Below are 17,388 nucleotides of genomic sequence, written 5' to 3' on the forward strand. Positions count from 1 at the left end.
GGCGCCGCGACGACAGCGCCTCGGCGGCCGGACTTCAGCGGACGCAGAGCTGACTAGGCGGTAGCGGCACCCCCATGCCCAGCCCTATAAGCGCCGGGTGCCGGCGCTTCTTCCGGTCGGGGAGGGACCGGGGGCGGGGCCGAGGCCCGAAGGCGGAGCCGGGGGCGGGGCTGTACTGGAGGGGCGGGGCCCAAGCGGCGCTGGCCTCCTGCCGGCCGGGCGTCTCCCGGCCGCCGCTCCTGGGGAGGACCAGGCCTGAGTGTCCGGCGTCTAGGGGCGCTGAGCAAGTGAGGCAGGAAACTTTGCCGAGGGCTGAGGGAGGCCGGCAATCCCGCCCCGCGGGTGCACCCTTTCCCCAGGCCGTCCCACCAACCCTGCCGAGAGACCCGCCGCGTAAGACTAGGTCAGGCTAAAGGCCAGGAGACAGGCGGTGCCAGTTGTCCAGAGCCCCCGCTTCGTCTTTCCGTCGTGGTGGAATCCTGGGCGACTTCCGGAGCCAGGGTCAGCAGCGGGCAGGGATTCCAGCAAACACCACACTTCTGCCATGCTCACAAGTCCACAGTTCTAGGGTCCTCCAGCTGTTTCTCAGCTAGCCCCAAGTCCCCTTTCTTCCCTTTGCCCTCAGGAATTCCCCTCAAATCACGTCCAACAACCATCTCTTCCCTTTGGAACAAACTACAGCCAAGTCATTCTCCAGAAATTATAAGCAAAGAAGGAAACCATTTCGGCGGCTTGCGTTGTGTGTTTACGTGGCATTTAGTAGATGTGACTTCGTGGAGCTAGAGATGACATGTGTCACAACTCATTGGAGGGAGTGGGTGTGTTGAGGACTCATACAAGATCTATTTGAGGATTATGGACTATTAACCTGAATTTAAAAGTCTGGCACCCATTTGGTCACTGGGTTCCATGCTGCTCTCCACTTGGATGTAAGTGGAGAGAGAAGACATATTGTTTGTAACGAGATTAACTAAGATTCAAAGCGTAACAATATCCTTGGAGAAAAAGAAAAAGGGGATAGCAACTTCTCTAATTTTTCCTGACTTGCTCACATGACAGCCTAAGATTTTTCACGGTTTGGGGGAAAGGAGTAGGCAATGTGAGAGAAAACAGCAAAGAAGTAGCAGGGGACTGACCAAATATCTGGTCTGTGTGCACAGTGGATCAATCCTATTCAGTATGAAACAGATAGACGCTGATTGGAAGCCCAAATCCCATAAACAGAGTTCCCTATTCCCAGCCCCCAATGCCTGGATCAAAGTCAAGGGGCTAATCTCTACCACTGCTGGAGAATCTAACACCGATTTTTAAGAGTGGGATGAATTTTGGCAACTGCGAAAGTGGTAGACACATTTTGAAAGGTGTTATCTGCACGTTTCAATGTAGAGAGATTTGGGATTGACAGAGATGTGTGGAAGCAGAGGCTCGGTCACTCTTAGGCTGGGTAGCCAGGTGTCCAGGGAGGAGCCTACAACACAGAAACGGGGAGGAGCTTTTTAATGATTACCTGTCCAGCCTGCAAGCTGACGACAGGATCTGCGAGACCACGTTTGAGTTAAAAGAGGAGTTTAACTAGAAAATGCAGCTTTCACATCCCTTCTATGGTGCTTTTCCTCAAACAGAGTAAGTCGAGGAGGGGAACTTTCTGTGCTGGAACTCTGGCAGCCCTTGGACAATTCAAAATGTCACTGTGACCCTGTAAGCACAGTAGATGAAACACAAAGGGGAATCTGACTCATCTGACTCATAAATCAGCTTTAAAGATCCATTGAAGAAAAAAAAAATCTGTTCCAAGGAGTCTAGGCCAGGTAGGTATATTTTGTATCTTGTACTCAGTTGGACCAAATCCCCAGGCCTTAACTGCTCTATTACAGGTTCTCAGAATTTCTTATGCACCGGTTAGATTGTACTTACACTTAATCAGTTCCCATGTTTTATGCACTTCTCCACTTGATTGGCAACTCCTATGATAAACTTGGTTTTATTTATGGCAGCATTGCCCATAAGGTTGCTCCATAGTTAAGTACTGTTTTAACAGCTTTTTGCTTATGATAAACCAAAAGCTGGCATCACTGATAAATAGAAGCAGCAATGGAAATATTTTTGTAGGGTGCCTTTGAAGTGGACCTGCCCCTTGGGCAGTAAGTGACCTTTCTGGAAGTTGCATTAAATTGCATGCACTAAACAAGGCAAAGGTCATGGTCTTTGTGTGAAGATAAGCCCTCTTTTTTTCACCAAGGCAAGAAAAACATGTGTATCAGATTTTTCAAGGACTGCAGCAGGACCCGAATATGTCTGAGGAGCTGGGGGTTGGGAAAAGTGAGTTCACAAAATCTTATTTTCATTTCTCTCTAAACCAGTGGTTCCCAAACTTGGAGAACGTTTAAAAAAAACAGGTTTCCAACACCTTTTCGTGCCCTTGTCCCCCACTGACTCAGCATGTCCAGGGGTGGACCCCAGAGCCCGTGTGTTTTCCAGTTTCCGCAGGTGACTGAGGGCAGCCAAGATCCTGGGCCGCAGGGCTCTCAGAATGTCCGGTGTTAATTCCTGTGGCCACTAATCCCTTTTGTTTATTTTAGCAAATGTCGCCCCCTGGTGGGATAAATTATGACTCAGACTAAAGAGTTTGCGCCTCTTCATTTCTGTTTAAAATCCTTCAAAATTTCATTTAAAAATTATCATGAGGTTGGTTTGCAGATAGCTATTTACTGAGAGGGTAGCTGCCTTTAAATTTAAAAATTTAAATTTTTTAAATTTAAAATCAATTTAATTAACATACAGTGGATTATTAGTTTCAGAGGTAGAATTCAGTGATTCATCAGTTGCATATAACACCCAGTGCTCATTACATCAAGTGCCCTCCTTAATGCCCATCACCCAGTTACCCCATCCCCCCACCCACCTCCCCTCTAGCAACCCTCAATTTGTTCCCTAGAATTAAGAGTCCCTTATGGTTTGTCTCCCTCTCTTATTTCGTCTTATTTTATTTTTCCTTCCCTTCCCCTATGTTCATCTGTTTTCTTAAATTCCGAATATGAGTGAAATCATATGATATCTATCTTTCTCTCGAAGGAATCTTGAAAGGAAAGGAAGCTGGTAAAACCAAAAAGAGAGGCCATGGTTGACAGTTCCAGGACCATCTCAAAGGAACAGTGTCTTTATCAGAATAAGTCAACTGGCTTTTTTTGTGATCTCTGTGCTGTTGCTGCTGCTTCCAAACGGACTTGACCTTCCAGCACATACCGGGTAGTTAACAATGAGGCGAGCGTCTCTGATAGCAAGTGAAATTTTTATCTCCTTCATGTCCTACCGTTTAAGGGAAATTTAAGAAAAGCCGCTGTCACTGTGAGCGGTGTGTTTAGGTAAACAGAACTTTGGCTCTGCCTGTTCCAGGATGACCGGATTTGAAAGGACCGTGACGCTCTGAAGAACTCTTTATCACAGAATCCAACCTACTTCACGCTTTCTTGTATCACAAAGGGGAGTGTTTCTCACCATCGCAGTTAAGAGTTACTGGCTGTTTGTTATTGTTTGGGAATGTGCAAGTACACGCCTTATGGGATCGGCTCACATTACCTGCTCAGCAGTTCCAGAAGTAGGTATTTTTCGCCCCATTTTACAAATGACACATTGAAATGTTGAAAGGTTAACAGTCTGGTGGGGGTACACGTAGCTAACAAGAGGCACGACCTGGATCAGGACCTGGCTACGTACATGACGTCAGAGTATGTCTGGTCAACCCCAGATGCTATGACAGACTCCCCCACTAGCTCCTTGTTATTTTTGTTTCTCCCACAGCATGATGACAAGGCGCCATTATGTGACCTGTAAACATAGTTAGGAGCCCAGCTTGGCATTTCCCTGAAGTACTGAGAGCAACTAGAAATTTGTACAAATGTGTGGGGATGAGGGGCATTGCCTTGAATAACGTGTAAACCTCCTGGTCTCATCTGAGGGTTGTGCAAAAGAATGTGAGTAATAGAGAAGCCATCTGGGAGAGGAGTGAGCTTCCTCCTGGGAGTTCGGCCCTGTGAGATAATTCAGTCTAATCCTGACTGACTATTTGTTCACTTGCCTGTGAGCTGCCGTATTTCACGCCCAGTTGTACCAAGTCTGTATGCCACCATGGAGAAGCATCCATGGTGTCACCGTTTATCAGGTATGAACATTCTCTAAGAGCCAACGCAGCACCAGTGTGAAAATGGCTATCCTCTCAAAATGCCTCCACTTCCTCACTGGCCAGTCCCTCCTACTCCCCTGGGGTCTGGCTTATTTCCACAGAACTCTCTGGAAACTTCCTTGAGGCAGCTCATAAACATTTTTCCTCTTGTGAAATCCCAGTGGCCATGCTTCATCTAGTTTTTCCTGGGCCTCTCTTCAGATGTGTTAATAGTTCTTCTTTCCCTCTCTGGGTATTACCCTTTTCTGGCTCTTTTCCCTCCTTCCAGACTGTGTTTCTCACAGCTTAATATGTAGACATTACCTACTCTCTCTCCTTTCCCCCTAGAACTCATTCACAGACATAACCGGATTTCAGAGCAGAAGCAACCTTAGTTATTATCTAGTCAGCTTCCTTTTGCAGATGACTTCATCTCTGACTTCTCCATGGATGATGACTATTCATTAATTCATTCATTCAACAAATATTGCCAAGGGCTTCTGAGTACAAAGGATGGGTGCCATGAGGGAATATGACAGAGTTTGCAGGTTGGCAAAAGTGTTAGGACATGCACCGGAATAAGCACCATGCAAGGCCAACTGTGAAAAGTTCAAGAAGGCAGGAGTAAACTCAGAAACAGAACTATGGTGTTCAAGAGAGAGATGGATCAGGTGGAAGGAAGGGAGTGGGATGGACAGAGCAGGACTGGGGTGGGGGGCATTCATAGAAGAAGTGGTTTCTGCACTGGGTCTTTTCAGATTTGGCAGGGCCAGAACAAAGGCGTGAGGAAGGGATGACCCTGTGTGGCTTCATGGAAGCCTGAGCTGACTCCTCAGTGAGCCCTCGCTTGGCTTCCACACTGGGGAGCAGTGGGAGATGATGTGGGGAAGGCAGCCAGGATGGGCTGGTGGGGAGTAAATAAATAAAAATTAGAAATTAAATAAGTAAACAAAAATTAAAAATAAAAAGATAGAGCTGTTTTTTCTCCTTTGAATCTAGACTGGTTCCGTGACTGGTCTTGACCAGAAGTGACATTCAGGGACTTAGCAGCCCAGGTTTAAGAGGCCTGGCATCTTCCATTTCCTTCTTAGAATCTTAACTTTGAGGATACTCCTTCTTGGAACCTGGTTGCTATGCTGGGAGAAGCTCAAGCCACACACAGGCCACATGAAGGAGAATGGAGTTGCTCTAATTAACAGCTCCAGCTAAGCTCCCAGCGGCCAGCCAGCCCCAGCTGTCAGCCATCTGGGTGAGCTACCTTGGATGTTCCAGCCCAGTCAAGCCCCTAGGTGTCCTCAGCGGACACCGCATGGAGCGGAAGAACCTCTCAGCTGAGCCTAGTTAACTCACACACTTGTAAGACATAACGGCTGATGTTTTTAACTCTGACTTATGGAGTGGTTCGGATATGCAGTGTTAGATAAGCAAACAGCCATTCCACCTTCACTTCACCTACTCTAACTAGAGCAATGAAAAGAAACTGATTTCTTTTCTAGCGGCCGCGCTGGGAGGTGTGAGCCTAGGAACTGTCTCCATCCAGTAGAAAGCCAATAGAAAAGAAAGAAGTTGACAAGAAATGCCAGTCAAGGTGCCCCGGACAAGATTATGTTCTGATTTGAGTTGGCTTGAGATTGGTGTGCACAGCCCTGCCTCCTCTGTTGAACCAGACCTTCCCCCATTTACCTCAGCTAGTTCGAGTTGGGTTCATCACTTAAAAACCAATAAACCCTGATTAAAATGCTGGCTCAGCATTTCTAGGAGGACTAAATCAACAATGCATGTGACCACACCTGGCCCACGGCAGACTTTCAGTAAAGAAGAGCTTTCTTTCTCCTTTTCTCTTCCCCACCTACACCTGCACTCTGAAGACGACTCTGGTTGAAAGAGGGACATGAAGTGCATAAAATGTAGGGGTTTTCTTTTTACCCTCAACTACACTGTGGGCTACTTGAAGATAGGGACTGTTTCCTTCACATTCAAATTTCCTATATCCAGAACAGGATCAAGCATGGGAGACTTTGAAAGTGTTTCTTGAAAGAGAAAGCGAATGAGAGGCCACATCTCCTGAGACCAGAGAGAAGGGTCTCAAGGGTTGTGTTATGTTGAGGTAGAGAAGTGGAAAGTTAAGGGAAATCACAATGGGATGATTTGGGTCCCTTTCAGCTTCCGCACACCACCTCTCTCCAACCAGACACACCCATGGCACCCATAGAAGCAAGTCACAATGCTGGCTGGATGATTGTTCTAGACAGTGTTCTCTGTCTTCTCCATCTTTCATCCCCACATGCTGGTGTCCCTCTTGCTTCCCAGGAGCCCTGTTCCTCACTCACCTCAGGCCCCTCCAGACTCAGTGCCCTTCTTGACTCTCCTCCCAGGGGCTTGGGTCTTAGCTCTTCTGTATAACTTCTGGGTCCGTCTACTGTTCTGAGTTAGGACTCCCCATCACCTCTCCTGTTCCTGGTCCGTTGGTTCACTGGGTAGTTCATGGGGTGGGGGTGAGTAAGCCTCCCTCAAAAGTGAGGTGTGTAGGTGTATGTATGTTGGATGAGCTCAACCCTCTCAGATAACAAATAGTAGTTTTGACTAAAACAAAGGGTGGCCCTTAGGAGGTTGCATGGTAGAGTGATCAAAGAGCATAAGCTTTAAAATCAAATTGTTATGAATTCAAATCCCAGCTCTGCTTGGCTATCTATGAATTGTGCAAATGTAAACAAATTACTTAATCTCTCTGAGCCCTGGTTCTGATTGTGCCGGGACTTAGAGCTAAAAACCAGAAACAGCATTCCCTACCTTTCAGGACTATCCCAAGAATTAAAGCTAAAATATGTGGAGTGCCTTGCCTGTGGTAGGCATTCCCTTATTAGCAGCTCATGTTGTTCTCAAGGGGGGAGATAAATCTGGGTTGTGGAATGTCACAAGGAGGTTGAACTCCACCAGACTGTCACTCTCTTGCTTAAAACCCATCAATGATAAACTGGATTTCATCAAAATTAAAAATGCCTCCTCTTTGAAAGACACTGTCAGGAAAATAAAAAGGCAAATATTCACAATACATAGATGTGAAAAAGGATCTAAAGAATTCATATAATTCATTAGTAAGAAAACAATTTTCAAAGTGGGGAAAGATCTGAACACTTTACAAAAAGAGATATAGTAATGGTCATATGAAAAGAGCATCAACATCTTTGGTCATCAGAAAAATGTAAATTAGCACCATGAGCTATCCCATTAGAACGAGTGACAATACCAAGTGCTGACTAGGATTTGAAATAACCAGAACTCTCATACGTGGCTGGTGGGAGTGTAAAAATAATCACTTTGGAAAATAGATTGGCAGTTTCTTATAAGGTTAAAGATATATGCTTATCACATGATCTAGTAATTCCATTCCTAGAAGGAATGCAAACAAATGTCCATAAAAAGACTTCTACACCGATGTTCATAACAGCTTTATTCATCATACCCCCAGACTGGAAACAACCCAAATTCTGTAAACACGTGGATGGAAAAACAAACTGTGGCATATTCATATAATGAAATCCTACTCAGCAACAAAAAGGCATGGATTACTGATACAATATGGACGAATCTCAAAAACATTAGTTTAAGTGACAAAAGCCAGACACAAGAGAGTACAAGCCGCATGAATCCATTTACAAGAAAATCTAAAACAGGCAAAACCATTCTGTAATAACAGAACACGGATCAGTGGTTACCTGAGTTGGTGATTGAAGGGGGCGGGCACTGACTACAAAGAGGCAAGAGAGAAGCATTTCGGAGAGATGAGAATTTTCTGCGTCTTGATTGTGGGGGAGGTGACACAAACGTACCTATTTGTAAAAACAAACGAACGAACAAAAAACCGGGGAAATGGACACTTATGGGTGCCCTTTATTGTGTGTAAAGTTGAATTTTATTTTATTTTTTATAAAGTTGGAATTTATTTTATTTTTTAAAGATTTTATTTATTTAACAGAGAAAGGAACAGCGAGAGAGGGAACACAAGCAGGGGGAGTGGGAGAGGGAGAAGCAGGCTTCCCGTTGAGCAGGGAGCCCAAGATGCTCGGATGCAGGGCTCGATCCCAGGACCCTGGGATCATGACCTGAGCCGAAGGCAGACACTTAACAACTGAGACACCCAGGCGCCCCTATGAAGTTGGATTTTAAAAGAGCAACTGCGGAAGAAAAAACCTGATTGTCAGCTGATTGGTCAATGGTCGTATAAGAATATACATTTTAAATGCTTTAAAAAATTTAACTACACTGAGATACCCTTTTATGCTCATCTATGAAAAGTCTGACAATATCAAGCACTGGTGATGGTATAGGCCAATGCGGGAGTGCAAAGTAGAGCATCCACTTTGGAAAGTTATTCCCTATTATATAGAAAGTTGGAAATGTACCTACCCTACCACGCAGCAATTGTGCTTCTATCTACATACCCCAAAGGAACTTTTCTGCGCACACACACAAGAATATTCGGAGCAGCCTGGTTTGCAATAATGAAAACTGTAGCTATTGTAAACATCCACAATAAAGAGAACAGATGTGTAAAGAGTGATGAAATTGTGTACTGGGATGCTACACAGAAGTGAACTGGTTGCATTACTACAATTACTGGCTGCAAACATACAACATGAATGTCACCAATATTATGCAATAAAAAGAGTAAGTCATAGAAGATACATACATATATTCTACTTCTATAAAGCTCAAAGTCAAGCAAAACTAAATAACATATAAATACATGNAAAAAAAAAAAAAAAAAAAAAAAAAAAAAAAAAAAGCGAAACAAGTCAAACTCCAAACGCAGGATGGTGGTTTCCTCTGAGAATGTGGGAGGGAAATGAAATCAGAAGGGGCAAAAAGTGAGCTTTAAAGTTATCGATGATGCCATTTTTCTAAAAGTGGTGAGCATGTCAATGTTCAATTTATTAGTAATTTCCAAACCACACATATACTTTATATGTACTCTTTTGTATGCACAGACATTTCACACTAAAAACTTTAAAAGGGAAGTATTGTCATGTTGGGCTAAACACAATAAGCCAAACATGTGCCTCCTACAAAGGACACGCTAAAGACAAAATAACATAGAAAGGTTAAAAATAAAGCAATGGGCACAGTTATACCAGCAAACACACAAAAAAAGAAAGACACAAGTAGCAATGCTCATGTAAGACAAATTAGAACTCAAGGCAAAAAACATGAGTGTTATTTTATACATAAATACATGTAATCCATGATGCAATATTATCAGCCACAAAGCGTAATGAGATAAATAGCATAGCCTCAAAATATACAAAGCAAGTAACAACAGAAATAATCAGGGAAAACGAGGCGTAATTTTTTATTTTTAAATGTCATATGGTAAAATGAAACCGTGTGGGGGTATAGTTCTATGAATTTTGACGAATACAAAAAGTCATGTAACCACCACGATCCAGATACAGAACAGTTCTATCATCCTCAAAAATGCAATCATGCTGCACCTTTGTAGTCAAACGTTCCTGCACCTCCAATTCCTGGAAAATCTTTCATCTGTTTTCAGTTCCTATAGTTTTCTCTTTTCTAGAATATCATATAAATGGAATAATACCATCTTTTGAGTCTAGTTTCTTTCACTCAGCATAATGCCTCTGAGATTCTTCCAAGTGTTGCATGTATCAATAGTTCATCCTATTTTATTGCCGAGTAGCATTCAATTGTATGGATGTACAACCATTGCTTAAGATTCACCCAATGAAGGGCTTCTGGGTAGTTCCACCTTGGAGGCATTATGAATAATGTTATAAACATTTGTGTACCAGATTTTGTGTGAACATAAAATTTCATTTCTCTTGGGTAAGTTAACTTTATAAGAAACTGTCCAAAATCTTTTCCAAAATGTATATACTGTTTTGTATTCCCAAATAGTAATGGAGCAAAGTTCTTGTCGCTTTGCATCCTCCCCAGCATTTCGTACTTGAAACATAACCTTAACACATCACAGTCAGTAACAGTACATACACTCCCAATTAAGTATAAAATAGATAGACGTTTGGACAATATGATTACAACACAATTTAGGCTGAATTCATAAATATTTCATGTCAATATTTATACACGATAGTGAAAGCATCTTCGTTGCAAGAATCCATGGAACATTTATTTTTGTAAGATATTCTTTGAGAGAGAGAGTGCGCATGTGTGTGGGGGGGTGGTTATAGAGGAGACATAGTGGGAGGGAGAGGTAGAGGGGAAGGGAGAGGGAAAGGGGGAGAGAGAATCTCAAGCAGACTTCCAGCTGAGCACAGACTGCTGAGCACAGAACCCACTTGGGGCTGGATCTCATGATCATGACCTGAGCTGAAACCAAGAGCTGGTTGCTTAACTGACTGAGCCACCCAGGTGCCCTGAGAATCTTCAGAACATCTGCAAAAACAGATCATATTCTAGGCCACAAAGAAAACCTGTATTCATTTCTTAACGTAGAATCTGTACCACAATGTAATAAATGTAAAAAATAATAAAAGATTTAAGCCGCAATAAAAATAACTGCATAGAGGTCACAAAACATGTCAAAATAACCATTACTTTCAGTCATAGGGGTATTTTTAAACTTAACTAAAGACTGTGTAGAAAATAATGAAAATAAGAGCACTATTAAACTACAAGCTCAGGTTGAAATGCTTTTCTTACTACACTTTCCTTATTAAATTAGGAGGAAAAAAACAGAAGATTTCCCAAAGAGAACACTGAGGAGATAAAGAAAACCCAATATTGTGACTGGTTGCTGTTCTCTCTCCTGGTAAATCAGGCTCTTATAGGGCCGTGCCATGTTAGTCCCCATTACAATTCACCAACATGGATTTGAGCTGCATGGGTCTACTTTTTTTTCAACAAATACCATACAGCACTGCAAATATATTTTCTCTTCCTTTATTATTATTATTATTTTTTTTTTAAAGAGAGAAAGAGGCAGAGGGAGAGAGCGCGCAGGGGCAGGGGGAGTGGCAGAGGGAGAAGAGAGAATGACAAGCAGGATCCACGCCGAGCGAGAGCCTCACCGGGGCAGATCTCACAGCCCGGACATCATGACCTGAGGTGAAATCAAGAGTCGGGTGCTTAACCTGCTGAGCCACCCAGGCACCCATCCTTTATGATTTTCTTAATAACATTTTCTTTTCTCTAGCTTGCTTCATTGTGAAAATACAGCATATAATATATATAATACACAAAGTATGTGTTCATTGACTGTTTATGTTCTCCATAAGGCTCTGGTCAACAGTAGGCTATTAGTAGTTTAGCTTTGGAGGAGTCAAAATTGAGCCAGAAATTTTCCACCAGTGGGTGGTGGGGTCCCCAACACCTCCCTCACCCCCTTCCTTGTTCAAGGGTCAAACGTAGTGAAGAGTGTGCCTGGCGTACAGTAAGAGTTCGGTACTTAGAAGTACTTTTAACTTTCGCAAAGTTAGGCATTCTCTCCTTGGGGCTTCCACAGTTCATAGCTCGTTCATAGCTCTATTTTAGCATTTATCAAAGCACTGCACTCACCTAAGTTTTCCACATCACAGCAGTCCTTTAAAAGCAATTATTCACCACTCAGAATGTGCCAGGCAACTGACATTATTTCATTTGATCTTCACAACACCTTTTTGGGATATTCCTATTTTCCTCAAATTGAGGAATTTCCTCAAATTCCTATTTTCATACAACAAATTCGCCACAAAGTCAGGATCTGGTTGCACGTACTCTACTTTCAAAGACAGGCTCTTTTTACCCAAACAGGTTACTTTCAATTCAGGAACAAGGTTAGATTGTCACCTTTATATGCTGGGCTCCTAGCCAACCTCTTGGCACAGAACATCTCAAAGAAGTGACTAGGTTGCGTCCTGTTCGTAAACTTTCCTTTGGTGTACTGCACAGAGACGCGCTCATTACAAGCCGGCGACCTACACACGGAAAGAAACCCAGACTCGCGGTCTTTCTTTGACTCCCATCTCTATGGTTGGCATGTGACCACTCTATACTCTGGAGGACTCAAGCGAGCACAGCCGCTCCTTAAGCTATTTTATAGCACGTGACCGGAAGTTTCACTTGCTATTGGTTAATGCCAGTAAGGCCCGCCCAACCGCCTCCCTTCACCTCCTTTAAGTAGAAGCCGGAGGCCCTGACTCGGTCTTTCCGGAGCTGTGAGGCTGGCTGGGTGAGTGTTGTCTGTGCGGGGCCCTGGTGGGTCGGCCCTGGAGCCGGGTGGGTCGCGGGGGGCCTGCAGTGATGACATTCCAAAAAAAAGCACGTGTTAGACTGCTGACGTGGGTGATGCGAACTATAATCTGAGCCAGGCCTCCGGGGTTGCGGCGAGCAGGGAACAGGCTTGCGGGCGCACACCCGCTAACCCACCGCTCTCGTTCTTGCAGGTTCCGCCGGGCCGAGGACGTCGGATCTCCCTGTTCTCCTCCCCTAAGACCTTTCCCCGAAGCCCCTCAATAAAATGGTTTGAACCTAGCACCGGTGTTGGGTGTTCTTCCGACGCGCTGCCTTTGAGCCCCCGTTGCGCCTGCGCGTGGCGCAGGGGGTCAGGCTGCAGCGCCAGAGTACGCGCTTGCGCATAACTGGGGCCGCCTGGTTCCCCCGCCGGCGGCCCTTTTAACCGCGAGCGACACGGCGGCAACGGGGCAGGGGACGGGGGGTTGCGACGACTCCAGCTTCGGCCCTCCTAGCCGAGGTTGAAGCGCCCTGGAGAGACGTCGGGGATCCTGTAGGCCCTGTTACTCAGTGCTCCGCACGTTCCCGTACCTCTCCTGAAAGTCCTGTCCTCCGTGATCCTCCGAGGCCTGCGGGTTAACCGCGCCGTGGATGGCCTCTTAAGGGTGGGGGGAACCTAAGTGAGCAGTTTAAGAGCCCCGGGATACTTAACAGGAACTGGTTTCAGTCTTGATTTTGCATGAATTTAACTCGCCTGGCTAAGGTGTAGCAGCGACCCACTTAGAAAAACTACCATTGACAGCCAACTGCTTATGTGTATACTGTGCCAAGCACGGGGATAAAAGCTTTGGACAAATTAGCCCAGTTAGCCTAAACAAGGTCGCTGTAAAGATGGATTAACCTTTATGCATTACTGGGCACATCAGGCACCTAAGTAAATGCACACTCCTTCCCAGTCCAGATGATTGGTGGTGATAGCCATCTCTCACCTGGTTTAGGTGAGATGTGCATCAGTTCTGAGGACAAGGCAGCGCTGCTGAAGGGCAAAGACTGGCATGAGGGCAGTGTTGAAACTGCTTTGGCCTGTAATAACTGCAGGGCGCTCCAAGTTAACAGGATTAATGAGGCTATTGCGGGTGTAAGATCCGGCACAGAAACAAGACTGTCCCTCAGGTTTTAAAAATCCGCTGAAGATCACACCTACCTCCTGTGTGTGGTGAGGATCACCTTGCAATATTAGAAAGCCCATCTGGTGATCACCCAGGAAACGGAAGCTGCTTTCTCAGCTGAGTGCCCAGGCGATCTGTATGCACTGTGTACTCTCCCTATTACCCAAAAAGGATTCAGCAGAAATAACTTGGATGCTTATCTAGTATTTGACATTGAGATATTTATTTTGTGAAACAACGCAAGCGATTGTAAATCCCCACATAACTATTTGATTAAGTGCAATAGGATAGTCATGTGTAATCTCTTTACACAGTAGTGCATCTAGTCCTTTGCCTTTAGTTATTGCACAAAAATTATAGACCAGTGAACAAGACATGCGGACTGACAGGCAAATCGGCCTACACATTGAGAAATTAGAACAGTACACCGACTGGAATGATCAAATAATTTAAGTCAAATGTTTTAATGGTGCAATTAAAGTAATCAAGGGTTCAAATATACTTTTTCAATATATTAATTTCTTTAAAGTCATGTTCAGGCAAGGTGCTGTTTAAAAAACCACTATTAGCTTTGTCCACAAGATGTAAGTTATCAAAAGTTACCCACAGTAGTTTTGATGTTGAATGCAGCTTTAAACAATAAAAAATTGTGTTTTAAGAGTACTTCTCAAAGCAAATTATACAACTAGGGAGCCCCCAAACTTGTAAACTAAAGATTCTGACACAAATGCACAAAATAAGATTGGCAACATTAAAGAAAGGTCACATGAATTTTTATATAATGTAGTGTTTAATGTTGAGCAGACTTGGTCTCAACTCTCAAAGGTGATAGTTCTCTGTTTTGGCTGTTAGAAGAGGAAACTGCCCACAACCTCAATATCCTAAACCAGTTAGATTAACAAAGCATTTAGATGTCTATATAAAGCACAGAGCACATAGGAAGTGGCGGATACAAAGATGTGGCTCTGGCTTTCTGCCCCCATCCCAATCCACTCATGTGCAGTATTTGATATTTTCACATATGCTCATGTCTCAGAAAACACTGGGGGTTAGAAAACCAGGTGATTGTATCTCCTTGGTAGAAAGCTTGGGATGGTTTGATCTCATGGCTTTACCTAATGTTTGGATAAATCCCACTGTCCCCACCCCCAGCTGATCATATGTTAGTGTATGTTCTATGGCTACTTGCTTCCAAAATGCACAATATGAAAAAAATAAGTTGCTATGCGTATCTCTTTATCATCAATGAAATAGTTCGCAAAATTCCACTCCCCACCCCCCACATGTTGCTGAATTGACATTCTCCAGGAGTGTGGAGGGCTGTCACCCACAAACTGTAGAAGTGAGAAAACGTTCCATTGTGCACTGGCCGCCTGAGGAAAAGCTTTGGAGGAGTTGAGGCAAGGGGAAAGCCTTCCAGTTGTACCGCTTTGCTCTTAACTGTGCTCTTGCTGCCACAAAAACTGGTAGACTCAAAAAAGCCATGGTGTGAGTCATCTGTAACCTCTGGATCCACTGTGGGGATTCTTCCACAGTGTCCTCTACTGAGTCAAAGCTTTGCAGCCAGCAGTCCAGACACCAGCTCCTGAACGCACGGAATGACACCTCACAGTGGAATGGGCACCAGCAGGCAGAGGGCAGAAGCTGTGGCACGAGGAAAGGCCAGTGCTCCAGCACGGATGGCAGCCGAGAACCCCACACCTTGAGCTAAGTCTCCTAATACTGGGAAGGTCAGATCTTCACCCATCACAGCTGATCAGCAGCCTCCACAAGTGGGTCTTTGAGGAGGCAGGAAGCAGAGCGGGGGTCCATGGCTGAGTGCATTATAGGGATATAGACATCATCCATGTTTGGCATGACAAAAACTTTCTGTAGAAAGAAAGCCATGTTGAAGAATGCGTTCTTTTCTCAGGCTGTCACCCTACTCTGTTCTGATAATTTTAGGTTTTAGATAAGTTTAAAAGTAGATATGAAACAACTGTTTGCACATTCTAAACTAGTTTCTCTGCCCCATTTTTAAAGAGTTGAATCACACCAGCACATGAACACAAGAACCCAGGAAGTCAGCTCTGGGGCAGAAGCAGCCTCTGATCTCATGTACATATGATAAAATTACTTCTGAATTCAAAAATATTCAACACCATTACTTTAAGAGAATTGGCTTCACCTGCTCATAGTATTTCCAAATTGCAATATCCAGAACACAAATTCCATGTGAATTTATCCATTTAAATCTTAGCAACAAAATGTAAGCTAATTTTTTTCACCCAGAACCAAAGCTATATATGAAAGAAATCCTACTATAATGAACATATGAAGAATAATCAGTTATTGATAGTAATGCTGCTTTGCCTATCCTGTTTGTAAACTAATTTTAGCAAGTGAATTTTAGCAATGGATTCAGTCTCCAGTAATGCCCTCTTATGAAAGCATACACAAAAGCAAAAAAAGGTGGCTATGGGAAGTTGTAGCAATTACCCATCAACTTACCAACTTGCCTCAAAAATACCAGGTGCCAGGGCGCCTGGGTGGCTCAGTCCATTGAGTGTCTGACTCTTGATTTTGACTGAGGTCATGATCTCAGGGTCATGAGCTCTAGCCTCGAGTTGGGTTTTGTGACAGACTTTGCACTCCGGAGGGAGTCGGCTTGAGATTCTCTCCCGGTCCCTTTGCCCCTCCCCACACTCTAAAATACATAAACATTAAAAACAAAAACAAAAAAACCCCGGTGACAACCTCTGCCCCCTTGTCCTTTCTTTGTGCTCCTTGTACCCCAATATCCCTGAAAGAGATGATGCACTCTAATGCCTGTTGTAGGATCTAGGGAAAAGGAAAAAAAACTAAACTAAAGGCTGTCTTTCCCCTCACTAGGTTCAAAATACTTTTCCACTTGGTGACATTACTAAGCTTTCCAGAAATTGGTTTTCAGTTAATGTTAATCCATAGCTTTTAAATAACGAATATAAATTTTTAAAGGCAAGAGCTCAAAATAGACCACTGCAAAAATAGGGGTCTCCTTCAAAAGGTGAAACTCATTTACAAAGTAAATAGTCTGGCAATCCATAACACCTTGAAAGACAACCGTGCCTCGGATATCTGATAGCTCATCCCAGAGCCTCGGCTACATTGCTATTAGCTTTGGTGGCAGAAAGCAGAAGACAGGCTTGGAGAATGAGCTCTGGCTTAGTGAACCCACCTCTGGGGCTTTTCCTCTGAACTACTTCACAGGGTTCTGAGGATAAGGTTCAGGATTTCCGAAACTGTACCTAGAGTGTTCTGCACGTTTGATCATGATGAGTACTTTCCTGGGATGAGGGCCCATAGCTTTCATTAGATTCTCAAAAGCAGATCCTGACCCAAATGCACTTCAGAACCTCTGTTTTACCCTGAGCTTTGAGACTCTGGTGAAATGCACACCAGGTGACACCACGCATTTACCTGAAACTCTTGTTCCAATTTCTTCTCTATCCAGTCTGTCACATGAACTAAAGTCACTTCTCTTTCTCCAAGTTTTGGCCGAGCTTTCAGCTCCACATATGGTGGCTTCCGGAAACCGTACCTTTTAGAAGAAGAGAAGTAGTAAACAACTACATTTAGATGCAAAGAGAGGAAGTAGGCAAGTACCAACAGCAAACACTGTTATTTACCCAGGGCTTCACCCCTTGTAAATGTTCCCTTATCTGAAAATCCCCTCTAAAAATGATTCAAGGCAGCAAACAGGAACTGTGAGCTTCCACGTCCCTGGACCATGTATAGGGCTGTGATGATCTGAGAACAGTTCTGACAAGCTGGGAAATTTAGGAAGCACCACTGGAAAAGTCTGACCTGGGCGTTGTTTTCTGGTTTTTTGTTTTTCCTGAAACAGCAAGG

General features: G+C 44.0%; 2 protein-coding genes and 2 non-coding genes across 10 annotated transcripts in view; 2 read left to right on the forward strand and 2 right to left on the reverse strand.

The window, feature by feature from the left end:
- ERN1 (endoplasmic reticulum to nucleus signaling 1) overlaps positions 1 to 15,265 on the reverse strand; it is a 93,964-nt gene extending 78,699 nt beyond the window's left edge. The window contains exons 1-4 of the mRNA XM_019805168.2: positions 15,129 to 15,265; positions 13,339 to 13,451; positions 12,654 to 12,787; positions 12,287 to 12,535 (exon numbers count right to left, since the gene is read on the reverse strand). Coding sequence (XP_019660727.2) covers positions 12,287 to 12,535; positions 12,654 to 12,787; positions 13,339 to 13,451; positions 15,129 to 15,265 — 633 coding nt within the window. The remainder of the gene's footprint in view (positions 1 to 12,286; positions 12,536 to 12,653; positions 12,788 to 13,338; positions 13,452 to 15,128) is intronic.
- Positions 12,413 to 12,483, forward strand: LOC117795831. Its single transcript, XR_004619985.1, has one exon. It is a non-coding gene; the product is annotated as a small nucleolar RNA SNORD104 (small nucleolar RNA).
- On the forward strand, positions 12,676 to 12,809 carry LOC117795852. The gene has a single exon (XR_004620005.1). It is a non-coding gene; the product is annotated as a small nucleolar RNA SNORA76 (small nucleolar RNA).
- The window catches only part of TEX2 (testis expressed 2), a 114,275-nt gene continuing 110,606 nt past the window's right edge, over positions 13,720 to 17,388 (reverse strand). For all 7 annotated transcript variants that reach the window (XM_034640792.1, XM_034640787.1, XM_034640789.1 and 4 more), the window contains 2 exons: positions 16,957 to 17,077; positions 13,720 to 15,387 (listed from right to left, as the gene is read on the reverse strand). In XM_034640792.1, the coding sequence (XP_034496683.1) occupies positions 15,265 to 15,387; positions 16,957 to 17,077 (244 nt within the window). In that variant the 3' untranslated portion in view covers positions 13,720 to 15,264. The remainder of the gene's footprint in view (positions 15,388 to 16,956; positions 17,078 to 17,388) is intronic.

This window comes from Ailuropoda melanoleuca, chromosome 13 (genome assembly GCF_002007445.2).
Source record: "Ailuropoda melanoleuca isolate Jingjing chromosome 13, ASM200744v2, whole genome shotgun sequence".
In the NCBI taxonomy this organism is placed as follows: Eukaryota; Metazoa; Chordata; class Mammalia; order Carnivora; family Ursidae; genus Ailuropoda; species Ailuropoda melanoleuca.